This window comes from Cupressus sempervirens, chromosome 1, assembly GCF_028749045.1.
Source record: "Cupressus sempervirens isolate cs-2001-9-10 chromosome 1, ASM2874904v1, whole genome shotgun sequence".
Lineage (NCBI taxonomy): Eukaryota > Viridiplantae > Streptophyta > Pinopsida > Cupressales > Cupressaceae > Cupressus > Cupressus sempervirens.
The window spans coordinates 635,631,366-635,655,111 of record NC_143118.1 but is presented as its reverse complement, the minus strand read 5'-3'; the positions used below and the strand labels follow the sequence as shown (position 1 = coordinate 635,655,111).

Genomic DNA, 23,746 nt, shown 5'->3' with positions numbered 1-23,746 from the left:
GTATTAGAGAATTCTCCTTTGGTCAGGAAATCATTAGACAACCTCATACATATTATTTAAAGATAGAAAAGAGCATTAAATGCATATTAATTAAAACATCATTTTCTATGTAAAGTTGTAAACATTTCACTCAGCTTGTAAGTCCATATGCATTTGAAATTATAAAAAGGAATCGGATCATTTGGAAAGGGAATCTTAAAAAAAAATTGACTCAAGATTCGGTATCTGAATGCATACCGGGACAGACCAAAGAGGAACAGTATTGCTTTTCAAAGGATACCTAAGATCTGTCATCATATCTTTCCCAACAAAGCGGTAAAATGGATGTATAACATTCAGAATGATTCCAAAAACCAAGAGACCCATGATCATAATCCAGTCATGCATATGATATCGCAGTAGCTTAACTCCATGTGACCTTCGCGAGTAGTTAGGACCATGCTGCTGTCTCATTTTTGACAGAAGATTGTTTCCTTTCAGTTCCTACAATTCAATGAAAATGAGGAAACTATCAGGCGTATTAAAGAACGATTAGAAAGCAAAGACAGCATAATCATTTTCAAAGTCAGAATAATGATTAACAATATTATTAGAGAAAAAATCATTCGTTTCTATGCTCAAACTTAATTGCTCGCACGGCCATATTCGTGCAGAAGGTTCTAGTCACAAGATATTACACTGCAATATATGTAATCAGGCTATACATATTAGTATGTACAGGTCAGTGGTTAAATTATTGACAATACTCCCCAGACCCTCAAAAGAATGCCAATAACCCAAACAGAGCCAAACTGGAGAAACTAGAATACAGAAAAAAGTGGTTTTAGTATTTCACCATTTAAGCCAAACAAACATGTTTAACCAATCGACCAAAACGAAAGGCATCTTTCTTTTAACAATATGAATGCACTAAAGTCTGTCAAACCTTACAAAACCATTTAAGCACTTATAGGGCATCTATAATTTTGTTGCACCAATACCCAACAGAGCAATTAAGGAGCCCAGAAAAGGATTTATTCAACCATGTAAGTTTCTCATGTGACCAAATCAAATAAGGATAAGAAAAGAACTACTCACACCAGAAATATAAACTATTAAATTTAAATCAAAAGGCTAGGGTTAGTGTTTGTTATAGAACCCAAGTTAGATTGCTTGTAGAGAAGAGGAGAATGGGCTTAAGATCTTAAAAGCCCATCATCATCAGCAACCTATCTATTCCTATATGAAAAATTATTCCCAATGACAGTGTCACCAATGCAACCACATTGAATATTCCAATCTGAGCCAACTAATGCAAGAATAGGCAAAGAGTCCAATTATGAGTTGTTCAAAGTTCAAACATACAGCCAAATATAGAAACACCATCAACAAAACATGTCTGATATATTGAAGAACAAAAATAGAATATATTGATTCACAGCCATAAATTACAACTTACAACATGAGGCCTTGGCCTTCAAAATTGCATGGACACAACTATGGGCAAGGTACAGAATTCTTGCATGATAATAAAATACAAATCTCCTATTCTGCTTCTGAACTCACTAATTTATATGCAAACTGGAACAATAAATAACTCAGAGCCAAGATTAATGCTAACTTCCTTCATATTGTATTGACCACTGTTTAAATAGTGAGTTGCAGCCTTTGGAGTGGTTTGTCTTGGTCACGCTGCAGTGCAAAACTCAATGCTAGATGAAATGTGTATCCTAGTAGCATGTGCAAGGGAACATCGCAAAAAAAAAGCAGTGAGAAATATGCAGTGGACTTTGTTGTGGTTCATATCATTAACATCCCTATAACCAGTGAGCTTGGAAATATAGCCAAATGTTGCCACAAAACTTGTACAGTTGCTGCATAGCTAAAACATTGATGTTGAACCAAACTCTAACATGCCTTTACACTGAGAAATGCAAATTGCAGTCATCATATTATTGTAGAGTTTAGTGGATCGTGTTTGGTGTAGACTTATCAAAGTATTTGATATGTATTCTGAAATATATTGGACTGGTCTTCCTGTTGACAACCTTAATATACTTGCTGTAGACTGTAATAACCTTCTCTCAGATCAGTATTGCCAGTTGTAATTGATACGATCTGCAGAATGGAAATTATACTAATATACATATATATATATATATATATATATATATATATATATATATATATAGATATTGATACATGACATAATAGAGTCATGACTCTATACGTTCATCTCTCAACATTCATACTGGTTCATTAAGTTAATGATAACCGGTGTCATATACAACTAACATATTAATCCCGATATGCATAAGAAACCACCCGATATAGAATCAAAGATGGTGCTTCAACTTATTTAATGGTCTGCTGATACATATATAATCGGTAGTGACCATAATATTATCTAGTGTTGGTTGCCTGAATTAATACTGCCATGTAGTATTAACAGATAGTGCCACGTAGTATTAACAGATAAAACAGATTTCAATACTGCACTATAAATGTTTAAGTCAGACGATTCAACACTCAACTACTAACTTCCTTAACCCTCCCTCTTTAGCAATGAGGGATTGAAACTTCTGTATGCAATTGAGTAGACTTGATTATATCAGATGAAATATGATATCCAGTAAAAAACCGGTCTGAATAACCATAATAAATTATTTTCATGATGTCCGGACAAAATCCAGCCTATAAACATGATGGATATCAATGTGTCCGGCAGAATCCGGCATATAACAATGACACCAATAATTTTCATGATGTCCAGACAAAATTCGGCCTATAATCATGATGGCTATCAATGTGTCCGGCAAAATCCGGCATATAACAATGACAGCAATAATTTTCATGATGTCTGAACAAAATCCGGCCTATAATCATGATGGATATCAATGTATTCGGCAAAATCCAACATATAACAATGACACCAATAATTTTCATGATGTCCAGCCAAAATCCGGCCTATAATCATTATGGATATCAATGTGTCCGGCAGAATCCGGCTTATAACAATGACACCAATAATTTTCATGATGTCTAGACAAAACCCGACCTATGATCATGATGGATATCAATGTGTCCGGCAAAATCCGACATATAACAATGACACCACTAACTTTCAATACTTTTGGTATTTAAGATTGATCATCTATTGATAAGATCGTCACCTTATTATAATAGAGACCTTTAATAAAGAATATGAAAGATCGTCATCTTTCATTTAACAAGTTTGCAAACAATAATTTAATATAATATTCATGAATAAAATTTACAAAAAATGTAATTACATATTTGTCATACCAAGTTTAGATCTAAAATACTCTATTTTCACTCTTGCAAGAGTTTTAGTGAAAATGTCAGCATTTTGATCATTTGTGTTTACATAAATCAGCTTGATCACATTCCTGTCAACCATGTCTTTAATGTAGTGGTAAGGAGTCTCAATGTGCTTTGACCGATTGTGGAACACTGGATTTGCTGAAAGTTTGATGCAACTCTGATTGTCACAATGGATCACAGTGGAATCTAATTTCTTCCCAAATAATCTAAATAATAGCTTCCTTAACCAAACTACTTCACGTGCTCCCATGGAAGCTGCCATATATTCTGCTTTAGTAGAACTCAAGGCAACTGTAGGTTGTTTTCTACTAAACTATGACACCATTGCTGATCCGAGACTAAAGCTACATTTGGTCGTACTCTTTTGATTTAAGGAACAACCAGCCCAATCAGAATCTGTGTAGCCTTCAAGTTTGATTTCAACATTTCTGTACTTTAGTCCAAAACCAATAGTGCCACATAGATAGCTCAAAACATGTTTAGCTGCCATCATATGTATTTTCTTAGGTTCACACATAAAGTGACTCAGAACATTCGTAGTGTAGCAGATGTCAGGTCTGGTGTTAACCAAAAACATGGGAGATCCAATAATTTGTCTGTAGAGGGTAGGATCAATAGATTTTGAATGTGATGCTTCCTCTTTTAGCTTGTGTATATTAGTTTCCATTGGAATTGAAAGTGGCTTGCTGTCCATCATCCCAAATCTCTTCAAAATATCCTAAGTATATTTTCCTTGGTTTAAGAATATGTAATCCTCCTTTTGACATACTTCTAGGCCCAAAAAATAATGTAGTAAACCAAAGTCTTTCATGTCAAATTCAGCAGCAAGGTCTTGTTTGCATTTAGCAATCAAATGATCTTCACCTATTATTAAGAGATCATCAACATAAAGAACCAATATAATCATGTCTCCATTAGATATCTTGAAATAGATGTTAGGATCAGCTTCATTTTTAGAGTATCCTAATTTGATGAGATAATTGTCAATTCTTTCATACCAAGCTCGAGGGGCTTGTTTCAGGCCACACAATGCTTTCTTTAGTTTACATACATAAAGATTTTCATTTTTTATCACGAAACCTTCAGGCTGTTCAATATAAACTTCTTCATTTATGACTCCATTTAAGAATGTAGTTTTCACATTCATTTGATGCACCTTCCATCCTTTTGCTGCTACTAAGGCAAGAATTGTTCTGACTGAAGTAAAACGAGCAACAGGGGCAAAAGTTTCTTCATAATCAATACCTACTTTGTATGAAAAACCTAGGGCAACAAACCTCGCTATATGTTTCTCAATGCTCTCATCCGCTACATATTTGATTTTATATAACCATTTAGAAGAAACAACAGATTTGGCTTGAGGTCTAGGTACAATGTCCCAGACATCATTTTGAAGTATTGATTGATACTCTTCAACCATAGCATCTTTCCATGTTTGACAAGTTAGAGCTTCTTCAATAGATGTAGGTTCAGATTTAGTGAGCTCAGTTACTAGTGCAGTATAATATGATTTGTTTGTGGTTTTCTTGACTTCCTTAGTAATTTCATTTGGTTCAATATTATTTTCTTCAACCATTTTCCTTGCCCACAATGGTCTCTTTTTGGTATTAGAGATGTTTCTATTTTTTGTATCTAGTACTAAACTCATTTCTTCTGATATATTCTCCCTCTGAATTTCAAATTGTGGACTTTTATCTAAGTCTGTTGAAGGCTCATCATTTGTGCTTATGGATAGTTTTAGAGCAGTGTTTTCCTCAAATATGAAATCTCTACTTATTTCTATTGATCTTTGTTCAAGAACATAGACTCTGTGTCCTTTTTGAGTTTTCACTATACCCAACAAAAATTCCTTTCTTTCTTGAAGGTTCTAACTTAGTTCTTCTTTCTTTAGGTATATGTATATATATAGGACAACCAAAGATCCTGAGATGACTTAAGTTAGGTTTATTCCCTGTGAAGACTTCTTCAGGTGTTATATTTTCTAGGATAGAGTGTGGACATCTGTTTTGAGTGTATACAACAGCATTAGTAGCTTCTGCCCAGAATGAAAAATATAAGTTTTGATCATGAAGCATAGCTTTAGTTGCCTCAACAATAGTTCTATTTTTTCTTTCTGCTACACCATTCTGTTGAGGATTATAAGGTATTGTATACTCCCTCTTAATCCCAACAAATGTACAAAAAGCTTTGAAATTTTCAGAAGTATATTGTCCCCCATTGTCAGATCTTAGAGTCTTAGTTTTCTTTGACACTTGATTTTCTACCAATTCTTTGAATTCTTTGAATTTTGATAACACTTCATTTGATTCCTTAACTTTTAGAAAGAAAATCCAAGTCTTCCTAGAGTAATCATCGATGAAGATTATGTAGTAAGAGTAACCTCCTAGGGAGAGAGTTGGCATGGGCCCACATAGATCAGAATGAATTAGTTCCAAAATTGATTTAGACTTTTGTTCACTAGTAGGGAAAGGTTTGCCTATCTTAGGTAGTGAACTGAAACCAATATGTCCAAGTCTCCTATGCCATATTTCATTAGAATTTGTTATTTCATGATTAAGAGCTTGGTTTTGAATATTACATAGTTTATATAAGGTCCCATCTCTAGTCTCGATAGTGATAGCATTTTTAAGACTTGTGTTTTTAGGCTAGTACAAGACTTTGTTTTTGTTGAAAGTAACTTGAAAACCTGCATCCGTTAATCCAAAGATTGAGACTAGGTTTCTTTTTATTCCAGGTACAAATAGAACATCTTTCAACTTTAGTGTAACTCCAGTCCTTGATTGAATAGAACAGGTCCCAATGCCTCTAACTGGATGAGTGGAGTTGTCTCCAATAGTAACTCCTTCATATCTGTAATTTTCAAGTGTTTCAAATTTGTCTCTAAATCTTGTTATATGTCGAGAAGCGCCACTATCTATTATCCACACACTTTCATTAGAATTTATCTCACTTGACAAAGCAAAGTAGAAAACTAGACTTTCATCTTTCTTACTTTCGGCTAATGAGGCTAAAATTCTTTCCCTTTCAAGACATTTGCTGAAGATATATTCGAATTTCTCACATTTCAAGCATTTAACTTTAGAGTGATTAGCATTGTTGACCTTATGCTTTTTCTTATAGTCATGTTTCTTTCCTTTAAATTTTCTTCTCTTTCCTTGATGATAGGGAGCTGAGAAAAGAGCTTGATTTTCACCCTCTTGATTTGATACAATACCTCTAAAGATTAATCTTGACTCTTCTAATGTACAGTTAGTTTTTAGTTGGTCAAAAGAAGGGATTGAAGGTCTACTGACAACTTGAATAAATGCTTCCCATGATAGTGGTAGTCCTCTGAGTGCTAATATAGAGAGTTCTTGATCTTCTACTTTGTTTCCGATGGAATTTAAGTGATTCTTAATTTCAGAGATCCTTCCAAAATAAGATGAGATTGATTCTCCCTTATTCATTTTAGTATTCATCAATTGATTCTTCAAAGTGATCAATCTACTTGAGCTGTTTATTTCAAATTCATTTTTTATTGCAGTGAATACTTCAAAGGCTTTCTTTAGATTTGAAATGGAAGGAAGAACGTGATCCTTTACGAAAACTATTATGATTTTCTTGGCTTTATTGTTTCGCCTTCTCCAAGTGATTTTTTCAGTTTCATCTTCAAGAATTGGATTATCAAATTCAATGAATGATTCTAATTCTAGTTCTTCAAGAATTGTGGTAATCCGGATTTTCCATGAAAAGAAATTTACAACACCTTCGAGTCTGTCCTCTACTCTCACATTATTTGACATATTTGCAGTACCTTTGATAGTCTCTCTACCAATTAGGCTCTGATACTATGTATAGTTTAGTGGATCGTGTTTGGTGTAGACTTATCTAAGTATTTGATATGTATTCTAAAATATATTGGATTGGTGTTTTCATGTTGACAAACTTAATATACTTGTTGTAGACTGTAATAACCTTCTCTCAGATCAGTATTGCCAGTTGTAACTGATATGCTCTGCAGAATGGAGATTCTATATATATATATATATATATATATATATATATGACGTAGTAGAGTCATGACTCTATACATTCATGTCTCAACATTCATACCGGTTCATTAAGTTAATGATAACTAGTGTCATATACAACTAACTTATTAACCCCGATATGCATAAGACACCACCCGATATAGAATCAAAGATGGCGCTTCAACTTATTTAATGGTCTGCCGATACATATATAATCGGTAGTGACCATAATATTATCTAGTGTTGGTCGCCTGAATTAATAGTGCCACATAGTATTAATAGATAGTGCCACGTAGTATTAAGTTTTAACCGATAAAACAAATTTCAATACTGCACTATAAATGTTAGAATACATACATACATACATACATACATACATACATACATACATACATATATATATATATATATATATATATATTTAAGTTGAAGTCAAACGATTCTACACTCAACTGCTAACTTCCTTAACAATTATGAAATGAACATTATTGTAAACCTACAAATAAATAGTGTAACAGGGGCATTGGGGAAAGTTGGGACGTCGAGACTTTGTGATAGGTTTTCAAGAAAAAAGGCTTCAAATTAGGGGACGATGGAGGGCCAATGGGGGGAGGGCAACAAGTTGGGGGTGTTGTAATACACTATACATGTTAGGATTAACCTCAGACAAAAATAACAGTTACATGCAAATATAACCAATATCAGAAAATAATAGATCGCACATAAGAGAACACAAGATACCAAGATTTAATGTGGTTCACTCAATCCCTGGGCTATGTCCACCAACAGCAAGTCCAATATTATTATTGTCCAATGATTACAATCTATAATCCCTTACAGCTCAATACCATCGCAAGAACCAATTTTCGCATCACACATTATGAAAATCCCTAACCCTAAGCTTTTTTTATACAAGTTTTTTGCCGCTTACAAATTTAGGGCTAGAATAATAGAAAAATAGTAGCAGGCGCCTTTTACAATATACGGGCATTTTTGGCTTGGGGAGCACTGCCTTCGAAAACCCCCGCGAGGGCCTTGCCCCTCGACCCCATCCTATACTGCGACAAGGAGCGCACCTAGGGCAAGACCCTGCAGGGGCATTGCCCCTTGACCCCATCTTGGGGGCGCTGCCCCCAAACCCCCATAGAAATAATCTAGAGGGAAACCGCGCCAAATAAACCTCTGAGTCTAATTAGGCTCCACATCACAACAATCTCCCACTTGGAGACTAATCAGGCTCCACAACAATAACCTCCCACTTGGAGACTGGTCATAGCACTACTTAACCGGTAACTCCCACTGGAATATCAAACCACCCTGGACTCTGTTGTTTTTTTATTCTGTTTAGTTGAGAAGACCAACCGAAGTTGAAGAGGAGTTCAGCTTCTCCCTTGTCACTACCTTCGTAAACATATCTGTTGGATTGTCATTTGTATATATCTTCTCCAACTTTAACTATCCATCATCCAAAATTGACGGAATAAAATGGTGCCGCAACTGTATGTGTTTTGTCTTTAAATGCAAAACTGAATTCTTTACAAGATGAATGGCACTCTGACTATCTGTAAACAAATAATTATCCTTCTGAGGGTGTCCCAATTCTTCTAGGAAGAATTGAAGCCATATCATATCCTCGGCTGCCTCTGTAGCAGCAATGTACTCCGCCCCTCGACCCCACCCTGCACTGAGACAGGGAGCGCACCTGGGGCGCTGCTCCAGGACCCTGCAGGAGTGCTGCCCCTTGACCCTGTCTTGTAGAAATAATCTGGAGGGAAACCATGCCGAATAAGCCTCTGAGTCTGATTACGCTCCACATCACAACAATACATATAGTACTTGAAATGATAGTTATGAAATGATGTATAATAGTATAAGAACTAATAAATTATAATACCAAATACTTGAACATAGCAAAATTGCAACACGAATATCAAAAATATCATAAAGACAATTAAAGTGAGTAGCATGATACTAAAGAAGTACAAAATCATGTACATGCATTCATAAATAAGCATATGGTGTGTGTGTGTGTGTGACAATGACCTTTATAGTGGCTAGTAAACCCTCTTTTTATCACAATTGCTGCAGCTGCAACTTTTGCTTGTAGAAACCCCTGGTGGTGAGATGCTAACGCAAAGGTGGTCGTGGGGGGACTTGGGAACGCACAAAAGAATTTGGAGAGTGATTTCCCTTACTGCTACATTAGACACCCAAAGGCATTTGGAGAGTAAATTTTGTACTTTCTAATGCGACAGAGAGAGATAAAAATGGTCTACCTTAGCCTCAAAAATCCATGTTGAACCTTCAATTGAACATTCCGATGCGGATGTGCATGCATCAATGCACTCAAATGTGCATAGGATGTACCACACACTGTGGATGTATTTTGGGTGCGCAAGTTGTGCATCCACAATAAATGGTGCACATCCTATTTGCATTTAGGTGCAACCCGGTACATCCACACAAAAAAGTCACAAAAGTGACTTCACATTAAAAAGAGTGACCCTAAAAGGCCCTTTATTGGCATTTCAAAAGGCGGGTGGTTTTTTCTCAAAGGGGATCATTTGTGAGTGTCAGATAGCTTCCACAAAAGAGATTCAAGCATCTAAGGTAAGCATTTAACCCTATTCTTTAGTCTTTTAATGATTTTTTTAAAGATTCTAATGAATTTTTTCTATTAAGATTTTGATGAATTTTTTTGAAGTTTTTTTTCTAGATTTTTTTTAGGAAAGAAACAATAACTCTTTGTTGTCATTTTTCGTATATTAATTTCACAATTTTATCCTTGCATTTATTAGCTTTTTTCTTAATTTAAAATTATATAATTTCTTATAATAGCAAAAAATCAGATTGCAAGAATGCCAATAGGAAACATACAACTTGTTTCTCTCTTGCTCTTATGTTATTCATTGGCCTAATCTTGGGTTCTTGCTATAAGTGAGTTCTTACATCTTGAAAATCACATGCATCCCCACAAGTTTCCTCCAAAACCAATCATGACTTTCCTTTAGAAAATCACATGCATCCCTTCGGATGAACTTTTTTCAGATGAAGACATTACTCTAGGGATAAAGAGATTAGCAAGTGGAAAAGCTCAAGATATTGATGGGCTGCAAGCTGAATTTCTAAAGTGGGGGACAGATCTATTGACTCCACACATCAAGAACATTTTTAACATGGTCACGCAAGGCTGCTTTCCCACGGAGTGGACCACCAGTGTTGTTATTCCTCTCCATAAGAGCGGGAATGTCAACAACCCCTCCAACTACCGCACCATCATGATAAACCCACTACTAAGCAAACTCTACGGGAGTATGGTAGAACAGAGAATCAGTGGATGGGCAAAAAAAGAAGGGAAAAGAGCTATGGGACAGGTAGGTTTCAGACCAAAACACTCCACCATTGATCACTGCATTACCCTAAGGTTCCTCATAGAAAAAAAGTGGGATAAGCAAGGGAACGAGGCTTTTTGCTGCTTTGTTGACTTTAAGAAGGCTTTCGACACTGTCCCTAGGGATAAGTTAAGGAATAGGATGGAAGAATTAGAGGTTCCAACAGAATATAGAGCTGCTGTTTATAAGCTTTACGAACAGGTTAAAGCAAAAATCAGAACCAAAGAGGGCATGTCAGAATGCTTTGGCAGTGACATAGGGGTCAAACAGGGATGCCCGTTGTCACCTACATTGTTTGGCCTCTATATTGACAAGTTAGAAGAGTGGCTAAAATAAACCAATGGAGAGGGAATTCAACTGGCTGATTATGTGATCAGATTGCTTTTATATGCTGATGACCTCATTCTCATTGCTAAAACAGCACAAGGGCTGAGAGAACATTTGAAGAACTTAGAAACCTTTTGCACTGAGGTTGGGATGGAGGTCAACAATTCAAAGACCAAGATCATGGTCTTCTCCTTGAGGAAGAGAAAACAACAATGCACTTTCATATTTAATGACAAAACACTAGAAATTGTAGAAGAATACAAATACCTGAGGATAGATTTTCATTACCGGCTCAGTTGGGAAACATGCAGATCAAAAAGGATACAAGGGGGATGGAAAGCATCTTATCTTCTTCAAAACAGGTGTAGGACAGCAAAGTTATGGGACTAGAAGACTAAGAAAACCCCCTATGGGTCGCTTGTGATACCAGTTATTTTATATGGCAGCGAGGTATGGGGGAGCAGTGTATCAAATCATAAGTGGTGACAAATTGAAAGGATTCAGAAATACTTCATTACAACTAATCTCATAATCAAATCCACAGTCCCATATGAGATTATTTTAGCGGAGGCGGGCATGTTCCCGATGGAGGACTCGGCAATTGTTAGATTGCTGAGCTATCTAAAGAAGGTGAATAAAATGGATGCACATCGCTGGCCTAGTAGGGTGGTTGACAGAGAACTGGCTCGTTGAAAGAAGACATGGAAGAAACAAAACGATAAATGGTTCAATAAGTGGAACATTGACTACCAAGAATGCCCGGAAAACAATTCTAAAATAAAAAAGTGGGTGGCAGGAAAATTCAGATCTGCCATGTGAGCAAATCAGTTAGGTAGAAAAAAAGCCTATTATGTCAAAGAATTTAACCCCACATGTGAACATGACAACAAAGAATATTTAGGAGCAGAGATCAAAGGAAAGGCAAGAATCCTAATCGCTCAATTGAGATCTGGTTCACATCGTTTGAGATTTGAAACTGGTAGATGGAAGGTCCCTAAGGAAGAATGGGAGGACAAAATTTGTAGATTTTGCAACGAGGGTGTTGTGGAAACAGAGTGGCACTATTTGAAGGATTGTATGGCATACGAAGACATTCGCAGCCAACACAAAGAAACGTTAAAAGTAAACAGCATAAAAGACCTTTTCGAAGGACCAAGACTCCTCAAGGGAGCCATTTTACTTATGCAGATTCACAACAAAAGAGACAGGTTGGAGAAATCACACCAGATTGACTAGGAGTTCTATGCGGTCCCTTAGGCTTATGGCCTCGTGGATGTCATTAAAAATCTTTCATTCATTCATTCCCCTAAAAAATTACTCAGAAATCTTTCAACAGCCAATTCTCATACAGTGAAAGTGTAGATACAAAACTAATGTTATATAACAAAAATAATACTTTAACATTGCATCAATCACACAGAAGTTGAACTTTAAAACAACAAAAGCCTAAAAATACATAGATAATTACATAATTCAAATTGGCTTTTCATTCTCTTAGAAAGACTAAGAAGGAAACTACTACAAACTGTTCATAACTCAGCTGCACAGTATTTTATCACTGTATATGTTTCTTCTATCTTGAGCCTGTCTTTATATACTATTTAGCCGAAAATCTAATATTCGAAAACCTTAACTACACTTTATTAGACTTAATTGGCTAAATAAAAGATTCATATTTTATTAAAAGTGAAATGTAAAATAGAATATCTCAAACTACTTGCGGCATATTCAAATTGAGCTCGTGTGTAAGTTCCTATCCCAGCCAAACAACTCAACACGAAGTAAAGAGATTAATAATAAGCAAAAACTCAATAAGCTATTTTTTTTTTTTTCATGACCAGCATAACTATCTTATCTATGGAACAACAGAAAGCAAAAAAAGTAGACAGTCAGGAAGTTTTATCCAGGCCACAGCTCTTTGAGTCAACTACCATCAGATTGGACTCATATATGTCACCCAGCATAAGTTGCTTCTTGATGTTTTAGAGCATAAATGGATGCATTGCTTATACAATGACATGGATTAGCTTTGCTGCTGCCTATCATTCCCTTCAGCGCATCTAGGGTCATGCACACAAGCAACTCCCATGTGATCTTCGAAATATCAGCCAATATGGCTGTGTAGGTCATATCAGTTGTCTTTTCCCTTTATCTAACCTTGGAGCCCTCTAACGCAGGGCAATCTGCAAAACTTTCTTATGTCCTATAACCTTGCTAGAAACTTCTCCAGCTGGCAAAGTCCGTCTATAGACCTAAAAGGAGACGTTCCTAGGAAACATGCGGGCTAGCAGTAATTCATTACTTCAATTATTTGGAGAGTCGACCTGCTATTCTAAATGACATATAACTAGAAAAATTCCAAAAGATATAAAAGAATGTCTATTATAATAGAGTTTCAAAATTCTCCTGTTCATTTTTTAAGAACAAATGCCTATAATGCTGGACAAAATAGCGTGAACGCTACATACCGTGAACAACAAGGTTACATGGAAAATTTTGCACTACAAAAGCTAGAAAAGATAATATCTGAGCCAGTCATAAGATTCAAAGAGCCTATATCCTTCCAAAAACAATAATTTCTGGCAGAATTCCCTGCTACGATGGCGGGCATGCTCTAAGGAAGTCATTGTTGATCAGCACAGCCCGGTCTACTCGAAAAGTATTCAACTCCCACATCAGCGGGAAGAACAATGCTTCATTCTGTTTAACCAAAAAATTGAATAGCAGACAGCGTCGTTTTACACGACAGCCCTTCGCAACTGCCTCTCATGATCCATGATCCATTCTAATTTATTTTTTCCATTCTTGTTTTTTAGGATGAAAGTTTTTTCTTCTTCTGTGTAGATTGTTAGCATAATTCATGCTATTCCCCCGGCCGCATACTCTACAAGTATGTCCGCTCCTTGAGCAACCTTACAAAACTGCTAAAACCCACATACCCACATTAGAAGCTAATAAAAAAAGGTACCGCGGAGCCAGATGCACCACTACCCCGGTCATCCAACAGCAATAAATGAGCTGGATTCCTAAAATATAGTACGCCCACATTTTCCTTCCTTGTATACAGGTCTAAATAATAATAACCATATATTGTCCAAGACATGCAACTGAGACGCATTCATAAAAACACTCACAACCACATATTCGTCGCACTGATGTAGGCCTAAATAAAATTATAATTACCTCCACAGCTAATGCATACATAATTCAGAGGGAATAACAAGTTTTCTGACAACAAATAGATGCAAGAGAAAAACGACAGATTAGGTAATTGAAATAGAAAATTGACCTGAAAATCTTTGCAGACAGACCTTCAAAGCATCAGAGGCACCCAAATACTCTTCGTAGCAGACTTTCAGGACTTCCCCAAACTGCAATAAATAACAACCAAAAATCTCCTATAAAAAAAAAACCAAAATGGTAGAAATGTGGAAATTATTGTACCTCTAGGAAAGATGAACCAATCCGAGCCCTTTTCCCTTGTCAAAAAAGAGATTCTCGGGAAACTTTAAGACAATTCTTGGTCCTACAAATGCACATTCACTCAGATTGTGCCAAAAAGGTTACAGTTGATTATGTTGATTTCAACATCAGAGGGGAATCTGCCCCAAACCATGAAAGTGAACTTTGGGAAGATGCAGACACCAGAGATCTGATGGAGGAAGTACGGTATTTGGAAGTCCTCGAAATGAATTTATACGGGTCAAATTCTACATACGCATGCTTCACACTGAATTCAATGAAGTGGGTACGTTTTGATTGGACGCCAAGAAAGTGTTGAGATCACCTTAAGTCCCCTTAAGGAGATCGTTCTTCTTGTGTTGTCTTGTTTTGTAATATAGTTTCAAATTTTTCGTAGGTAAGGTGTGACCTGAAACATAGGTTGTTTCCGTCAACAAAGGAAACTGGTAAGGTGTGACGTGAAACATAGGCTGTTTCCGTCAACAAAGGAAACTGTCCAAACCTCCGTCCAGAAACAAGCTGGAAAGCTTAAATGAAGCTTAATACACTTGGGATATCCTTTATAGGTTTTATTAGAGAAGGAAAAATCAAAAGATTGTAAAATTAAAAGATTTCAAATTATCATTAATTTATATATATATAAGGTCAATTGTATTATTACAATTAATTTTAACATATTAGAAAATGTTTTATATATATATATAAGGTCAATTGTATTATTACAATTAATTTTAACATATTAGAAAATGTTGTATATGTAAAGACAAATGAAACCTACAAGAAAGTAAGTACAAAAGTAACATTTTTTCAAACAAAAATAGATAGAAAATAATATAATCTTGAAGAAAGAAGGCATATGTGTTTTTACATTTGTTTGGGTTTAAATAATTACATAATAAAAGTATTTTAATTTACATTTTTCACTTGTAGTGTCAAAAAAAGAAGTGCACTGTATGACAAAAGAAATATGTAATGCAACAAAATGATGGAAAAATTAAAGTTTTTATTACAATAACATGGAATAAAATCAAAATATAATAAAATAATGTACAAAATAATTGAGTATATAAACCGGACAAACTAAACTTACTCATGATTATAAAAATCTTTCAATTATGGATTATAATTTTCAAAACTGTAATGTTTAATAATCAGTAAATTAAAAATGGCACAACTATTCTAATAGAAAAAAGATAAATTTCAATTACTCTAATAAGTACAAGATAAGATAACAAAGGTATAAAATGGAATTGATATATGTTAAATAAAATGAAACAAGTGCCGGTAGTGACATGTACTTGTTGTTGTAGCTATAGTTAATTGTACTTATAGTTAATGAAATGTAATTATTGTCAATAAAATAAATATTTATTGATATAATTATAAACTAAGATTAATTGAAGCAATGTATTTTTTAAATTTGCTCATTTTTACATTAAATTAAAGTGAAAAATCTAAAAGACTAAAACTTTTGTATAGAAACATAAAGATTTTCCATAAATAAATTGTATTTAATCTACATAATTTGTACAAATTTTGATTGGGATATATGCAAATAATTTTTACATTTTTTTAAATATTATTTTTATAGTGATATGTAAACCAAAGAAAAATTGGTATGTATGCAAATATTCTTACGTGGGTAGACTCAAATGTATTAATTCATTCAAAATTTTGATTGAGTCTTATATTTAAGTTTAGCCGAATAAATTGGAATAAATTGAAATATGGAGAACCTCAAGAAAAGGGCTCCTATAACACAAAAGCTATTCAACCAATCATATAATTTTATTAACATAAATAATTAATAATTAATTAACAAAACTTTAGAAGTATTTTAACTATTGAATAATATTTACTTGTCATTAGTGGAAACAAATATAGTTTTCGGAGAAATTGAATAAAATATGGTAAGTGCAATAAGAGTGGCAAAGAAAATAATAATAATAATAAATACTTATAATAAACTACACGATCTCTCTATATTATTATTGTTTACATAAGAAAAATGAAAACCTATATATAGAGGAAACCTATACATTTTGATAGAGGAAATCTATACCTATACCTAATTTTACAAATATTGTAGAAATCTATATATTTTTCTTCTTCAACCTTTAATGTGAAACTATGAATAATAATAAAATAATAAAACAATGTTTATAACTAAAATACATTATCATTCTATAGTATTACTGTTCACATTTATTTTATTTTTAAATTATAGTGAAAATCAAACTAAAAGAAAAAAGAAAAATGTATATATGGAAACCACTTGGTACTATATAAATAGTTTAAAACATTTATTAAGATCAAATAGTAAAATGCATCAAAAGATTATATCACAATTATTTGAATGTAATTTTTACTCTCTTCAATCATATGTATACAATCTGCTCAACGTATGATTTTGCCTCTCCACGTTTGAATAAAGCCTTCCCATTGTTCTTAGCTTCAACAAACCACCTCCAAATAATGGAAGTTGGACACCAGATAGTTGAGATTTGTTCCCCGATCTCTTATAGATATACAGGTAAAAGGGGATCCACACTTGGAATCCGTGGAATCCTTGGCATCGAATCAGATTGGGTACAAAAGTATCACAAATTTTATACAAACAAGATGAATCGATATATCATTTCAAAATGTATACCATGATATTATACTAGCCAATGACATACTCACAATGGTTCAGCCTTGGCACCAGATCGAACTCGATGCCCTCCACATCCATCTTCAGCCACGTCGAAACCCCTGGACTGTTTTAACATTCTTACTGTTGGCAAAAGACATTGGGATTCATGGCGGTTCCAACATAATTGTTGATTTAAAAGCTCAGGCTCTAATTTTGCAAGCAATAGGAGGTATTTCATGTTCTTCACATTTGCATACAAGCTCCAAGAGATTAAATTGTTTTTGTACGAGGGTTTTTATAGAGATTGCCCTTGTTTTGAAGAGATTAGGCAAGGTAGTATGCCAGTAGATGTGAGTAATTCACTAATTTTAAATGACGAAAGCTGACGAAAGCTGACGAAACTCTAAATTGTTAAGTCCACTTTTCTTACAACCATATTTGTAAAACTTTTAACAAACTTGTTGTTTCTTATTAACCATTCATTAGAAAATCACTTAACTTCATCAATCGATAAGTAGCACAATTTTTCCATCACAAGTCAAATTATGATATTCTTATCAATATTCAACTAAGTAGCTTTTCAGTCAAACTCGTTGCCCCATGTTTCATGAGTAGTGACTCATGAGAACCCATCTATCACTAGAATGAATGGAATCCAAAATTTCCCATGAGGTCACCCATCCAGTATTACTTCAAGTCAAGCACACTTAGCATGTAACAATGAGCATGATGATAAAGATACTATATTTCATTTCTTTATTATTTGTAACTTGCATTCATTCCAAATAGAACATGAGATTGGAACAATATTAAAGCATGAGAATTTTGTGGATAAGAGTAAAGGATTATTGATAAGATTTATATGCATGTTAATGTAGATCAGTTGTGTGATATTGAGATAGCCTATATGTCCCAATAAAGTACAAGTGTATCAAAGGGGAAGATGGTACAGTAAATGGAGAGTCATTATTAATTATCCTTGATGATAATAGCATTTTTATCCCATGATTAGTAAATATATATATATATATATATATATATATATATATATATATATATATATATATATATATATATATATATATATATATATATATATATATATATATATATATATAATAGAATATATTTTAATTTGAAAGAAATAATTTTTTTATTAATTCATTTTGTCAAAAAAAAATTAACAAGTTGAACTATAATTATATTTCTATAAAACTATAAGATTTAACTAGTTTAATTTTATATTTTTTAGAACTATTATAGTGTTGTTCCTTATAATATATAACTTGGAAAAGGATAATGTGTTCACAAAGTTATAATACATAATGCTTATGAAAATAGAGTATTATTCTTTACAAGATTCTTTCTTAAGTAGGATAAACATTTATAATCTACCTTGATTTTATAATTATTTAAGAAACTATAATATAATTTTTTTAATAAAAATTACTAACAATGAAAAAAATATGATAGCATAAAATATGTAAAATAGCAATGATTATAGATATTCTATACTAATATAATCTTAATTTTAAAATTATCAATTATAATTAACTATGAATTACTCTATTTAAATGTCAAATTTAGAATAACTAAATATCATGTTTGTGTTTGCACAGAGTTCTAAACTAAGAATTTGTAACCAATATTGACCTCCCCTTATAATAATTGTTTACCTTAAAGAGAATCCAAAATATTAAACTATTAAAGTCTTGACACAAAACTTTATCTTATATCTCATAGGCACCATTTTCAAGTAACCTATGAAACAAAAAAAGAGCATCTAAATATAAATTTAATATATTATGAATTCCTATAGGTAGTCACTAAAATTGTGAATAGCTAAAGTAAGGTTAGCATATGTCATTGAAATAGTGGGCACAATAGACCAAGTGCAACTATTGATTCGGTTCTTAGTTTTTCATTTTGTTGTAAGGTATACTATTTTTGATGGTCCAGTACTTCATATGAAAATTATAGTGCAACTTGGATGAAACCATTGACACATAATAAAAGTGCAAAAAGAAAATAATGTATAGGTATCAATTATTTTGGTCAATGCATAATATGCATGCCATGTGGAGACTATGGTTTTGGAAGCAAGCCACAACTATTAGAATTGATGTTCCCTCTCTCCCCAGAACACACGTGTAAAAGAGAGAAAAGATGCTACAAATATATAATGTTTCTCTTGTAAATGGATGGTTCATAGTACCAAGAAAGAGTTGGGCATTAAGCTATAATTCCAAAGCTATGTATATTGGATGGAGGTTAGGCCTGAATTTCATATGTGGAAAACTTGGCTTGAGAAAAATAATAGAATCTTACATGAGATCTTCATCCGATGTTGTCTCGGACACCATCTAAAAGCAAGATCACATAAATTGGTTTGGCTCATTCCAATCCTCCCTCTCTTGGTAATGGTAGAAAGAAGGATAAACATGATAATTCTCAAAGAATCATAGAAATCACAAGTGCACTCCTCTTGGTTGAATATAAATTGGCACTAATGGTACTACCACCAATAACCTTGGGGATTATGGTTTTAGTCTTGTTTGTAGGGACAACGCTAGGATTATTTTATATTGAGTTTTGTTGGACTTGGGCAAAGCTACAAACAATGAGACTAAGGGTTTTTCTATTCTCTCGATTTCTTTGTGGGTGTTGTGCCAGGGATACCATAAAGTCATTATTGAATCTAACTCCCAAATTCTTGTTGATGCCTTTGATTGTATAAGAAGCTTTTCTATTGATCGATGGAAGCTACATTAGATTGTTGCTCAAATCATGTCGATCTAGCATGAGATTGAAGATATTATTCCTATCACTTTAGCATAATCCCTAACCATATTGTAGATTTCCTAGCTAATTCTAGCACAAACAAGGAAATGGGTACCAATTGTAACAATAGCTTGGAAGGTGGGCACATTCTCCATCTTCACATGCATCTCTAGCTTCTTTCACATAAAGTTGTTTTTTTGTAGCTCCCACTCTAAGGTTGTTCTATCTCTAGTGCTCTTTGTGTTGTTTTATAGGAAGTGTAATGCACTTTGAATGATTCTTTAATTTTATAATAAAAAAATATAGTCATGTATTTTAAGCTTTATTTATTGTTAATTAATGGTAAGACATATTTTCAATTAGTGCCAAAATGCTTAGTCATTATGGGCAGTCAGTAGTGACTAAGATACCAAACAACAATGTTAACCAAGCTCATGAATGAATCAAGCTAACAATGCTAACCTAGTATGAATGAAGTTGTGTCAACTAAGTTGTAGTGTCAACTGAGTTGACAGTTCCCACTTAGTTGTAGTGTCAATCAAGTTGACAATATCTATCGAGCTCTTGTGTGAACTGAGTCAACAAAGTTTTCTTGTTCCAAGATGATAATCAACTTGGCAAAGCAGTGTAAGCCAAGTCAGCGGTGTCTACTGAGTGATCAGTATGAACCAAGCTTCCAGTATCAATCGAGTGTCAGAGTTAGCCAAGGTGATAGTGTTGCTCGAGTGTCTTCAGTCTAACCTGAGCAAGCCATCAAACTTGTGTTATAGCACTAAGCTAACTTGGTAATTATTTTTGGAGCTATTTATGTTGTAGCTAACTTATGATGATACATAATTTGAATGGATATAAGGTATTTCATTTATCCAAATAACATATAGAAGTAATACTATGAGTTTGAGAGCATTGCCTACTAGGGAATATGGAAGAGAAGAATATTTAGAAGGCTACAAGCAACATTATGAAAGATAGAGACTCATATATCACAGTCAAGTGATTAGTTTACTTCAAAAGATCTTCATCAATAATCATAGTTGCATATCAAAGATCAAATCACTGATTCATCCTAACAAGTGCATCAGTCCTAAATCCTTTAACAAGGTGGACCTGATAGTCCTTTGTAGAAACTCCTAATAGAGTACATACTTAATTATATTGTATAAATCCTTTCACAAGGTGGATCTAGCAATCCTCATTAATCTTAAGCAAGTAGATTACTATAAGTGATCAATTGCAAGCCTTAATAGACCAACTTTAAAACTACAATAGTGAAGGATTGTGGGTGTCATCCACACCTTAGTTTTACCTTCTATTTGGAGGGATTTTGGGTTACCAAATACAATGTTATGGTGTTGTTACTTTCTTGCTTTATGTTTATTGCATGCAAGTAGATTAAATAACATAACAAAGTGGATTAAGTGATTGAAGTTTAAGTAGTTCCTAATCACCCCCCCACCCCCCAGTCACCTAGCTTGCATTACATTTCCAACAATTGGTATTAGAGTAGTGTTCTCTCATTAGAAGTTTAGCAGCTTGAGAGTAAGGATCAGAGATAATGGAGGTAAAAAAGCTAGAGAGCCATTGAAATTAAAAAGTTGGATCTACATGTGGCCATGGAACAAATCAAGAAACTAAAGAATCTCAATCCCTGAAAAGAGGACAAGAATTAGCAGCACAAATGAATGAAAATCTCTACATGGAAGAAAGAATTGAAGACATTTGTAGAGAAAGAAGTTTAGACAAAGCAGATGCAACTATAGGAGATCTACTTGGAAGGAACCTTATTCTACAAGAAGAAGTCAAAAAATTGAAAAGAGAATAAGAGATTCATTCAGTCAGGATATGTGAAGTCATGGAACAAAAGAACCAAGTTGAAAATGATAAAAATATGTCAGAAGAAGACAAAAGATTACTCAAAATAGGGTTAGAAGAAAAAGACAATAAAATCCACCAGCTTTTACTACATTAGGCAGATATGGTAAATTAGTTGAATAATACAAATAAAGAAGTCATCAATCTAAGACCAAAAAATGAAAGACTCATAAATGATCTTAGAGAAGAAAAAGAAACCAATGAAAGAATGATGAGATCACAAGATAACATGGATCAATTAGCAGAGCTATCTCAAAATAGACACAAAGGTAAAGAAGGATTGGGATATAACGAACAAGGAGAATAATCTCAATAAGGAGCTCAAAACAATAAAAGACCTACATGAAATCATTGTGGAAATTCAAGGCATACATCAAACAAATGTTGGAGTAATGAAAAGTCAAAGTTTAATGGTAAATGTTACAATTATAACAAAAAATGTCATAGAGCTAATGAATGCACATAGAAAACTAAGTTTGAAGGAAAATGTTTCACATGCAACAAAGAAGGTCACAAATCCTTGGAGTGCAAAACCAAGAATTGGAATCCTACTGAACAACTTGCTAAAGAAATATTTGGTTGGGATTACAATAGTTGGTGCATATGTTATCTATGTGGAGAGTATGGAAACTTTGGAGCTAACTACATGAAGACTCGTTTTAGAAAGAGGAATCCTACCAAAATATGCTATGTATGCAAGGAACTTGGTCATCTAGCAAAAACTAAATGAATATAGCTAAAGTTGAAGACAAAAAGAAAGCAAAGGATGATGAGATTAGGTATCAAAGGAAGTAGCAATGGGTGAGGAAATCTCTAAAAAATTCAAATGAAAATAGTGAGGTTATTGACATCCAAGGTAATGAATTGGGTAACTCAATCATCTCTACATAAACATGTAAGGAGTTCAGTAGAGTTGTGAACAAATTCATATTCTACATCAATTCTAGTCATCCAAACAAGATAGTCCATATCAACATATCAGATGCACTTGGACAGAGGAAAGTTTCAGACTTAACCAAGTGTTAGTTCTAATGGAGTCACTCTTTAGGCCTAACTAAGTTTTTAGTCCTAATCGAGTTACTCCTTAGACCTAACTGAGCTACATCAGGAGAAGGACTCAGTTGACAAAGGCAAAAAATACCCCATCTCCATCAACTGTTAATAACAAAGGCAAAGGGAAGATAGTTGATGACATAGATCTAGATGAAGAGATTGTAATCCCAAATTGGGATCAATCCAATCTATTTGCTAAGCAAATGGATATTTTGGGAGAATTGTGGAAGAAAAGGGCCAAACAACATATGCTAAGGGTAGAATGAGATAAAAGAAAAGTCTTAGAGGACATCAAAGAAATATTTATGGACACTCTATCTATAGAGGTAAATGAAAAATCCCCTATAATTAATCAATTGATTGATATTGTACATAGATTTAATGAGAATATAGATGGGCAGGACAAACTCCTTGAGAAAGTTGAAAGGAAGTTTGAGAATAAAGTGCTAGAGAATGTAGCACAGAAAATATCCATAGATCAGGTAGAATTGTCTACTTTTATTTCTGCATTAGAAAATGTTGCGAATAATTTTGTATCTTTGTTTGTACAGTTTAGTGATACAACAAATTTTACCAAGGAAATAAAAGATAAAATGGTCAAGATTGATATGGACTTGATGGCTAGTGCCAGTCAATTAACACTCAACCTAAGTTCTAGTTCAAATCATTTTGCAAAATCTAGATTTTTGATAGATCTCCAAGCAAAGCTACTAAGAGAAGAATCCATAATAAGGACAACCCTAGTAGATATACAGAGTATGATGCTTCCCCACATGGACATTATGCAAAAAAGAATAGGTCATGCAAACAGACTAGTTAAGGATGCAAACCTTTTAGTGGTAGATCACATGTTGGAGTTATCAACAGAGCTTCAGATTGATCTACACATT

The 23,746-nt window shown here is 33.8% G+C and overlaps 1 protein-coding gene across 3 annotated transcripts in view; it reads right to left on the bottom strand.

The window, feature by feature from the left end:
* The window catches only part of LOC149579533 (lipid phosphate phosphatase 2-like), a 77,496-nt gene extending 62,451 nt beyond the window's left edge, over positions 1 to 15,045 (bottom strand). The window contains exons 1-3 of one of the 3 annotated variants that reach the window (XM_089833670.1): positions 14,498 to 15,045; positions 14,343 to 14,424; positions 238 to 483 (exon numbers count right to left, since the gene is read on the bottom strand). In XM_089833670.1, the coding sequence (XP_089689796.1) occupies positions 238 to 453 (216 nt within the window). In that variant the 5' untranslated portion in view covers positions 454 to 483; positions 14,343 to 14,424; positions 14,498 to 15,045. Of the gene's footprint in view, positions 1 to 237; positions 484 to 13,521; positions 14,168 to 14,342; positions 14,425 to 14,497 lie in introns of those variants that run through there. The other 2 variants (XM_089833675.1, XM_089833682.1) reach the window with 2 other exon arrangements.
* Between the last annotated feature and the right edge of the window lie 8,701 nt (positions 15,046 to 23,746).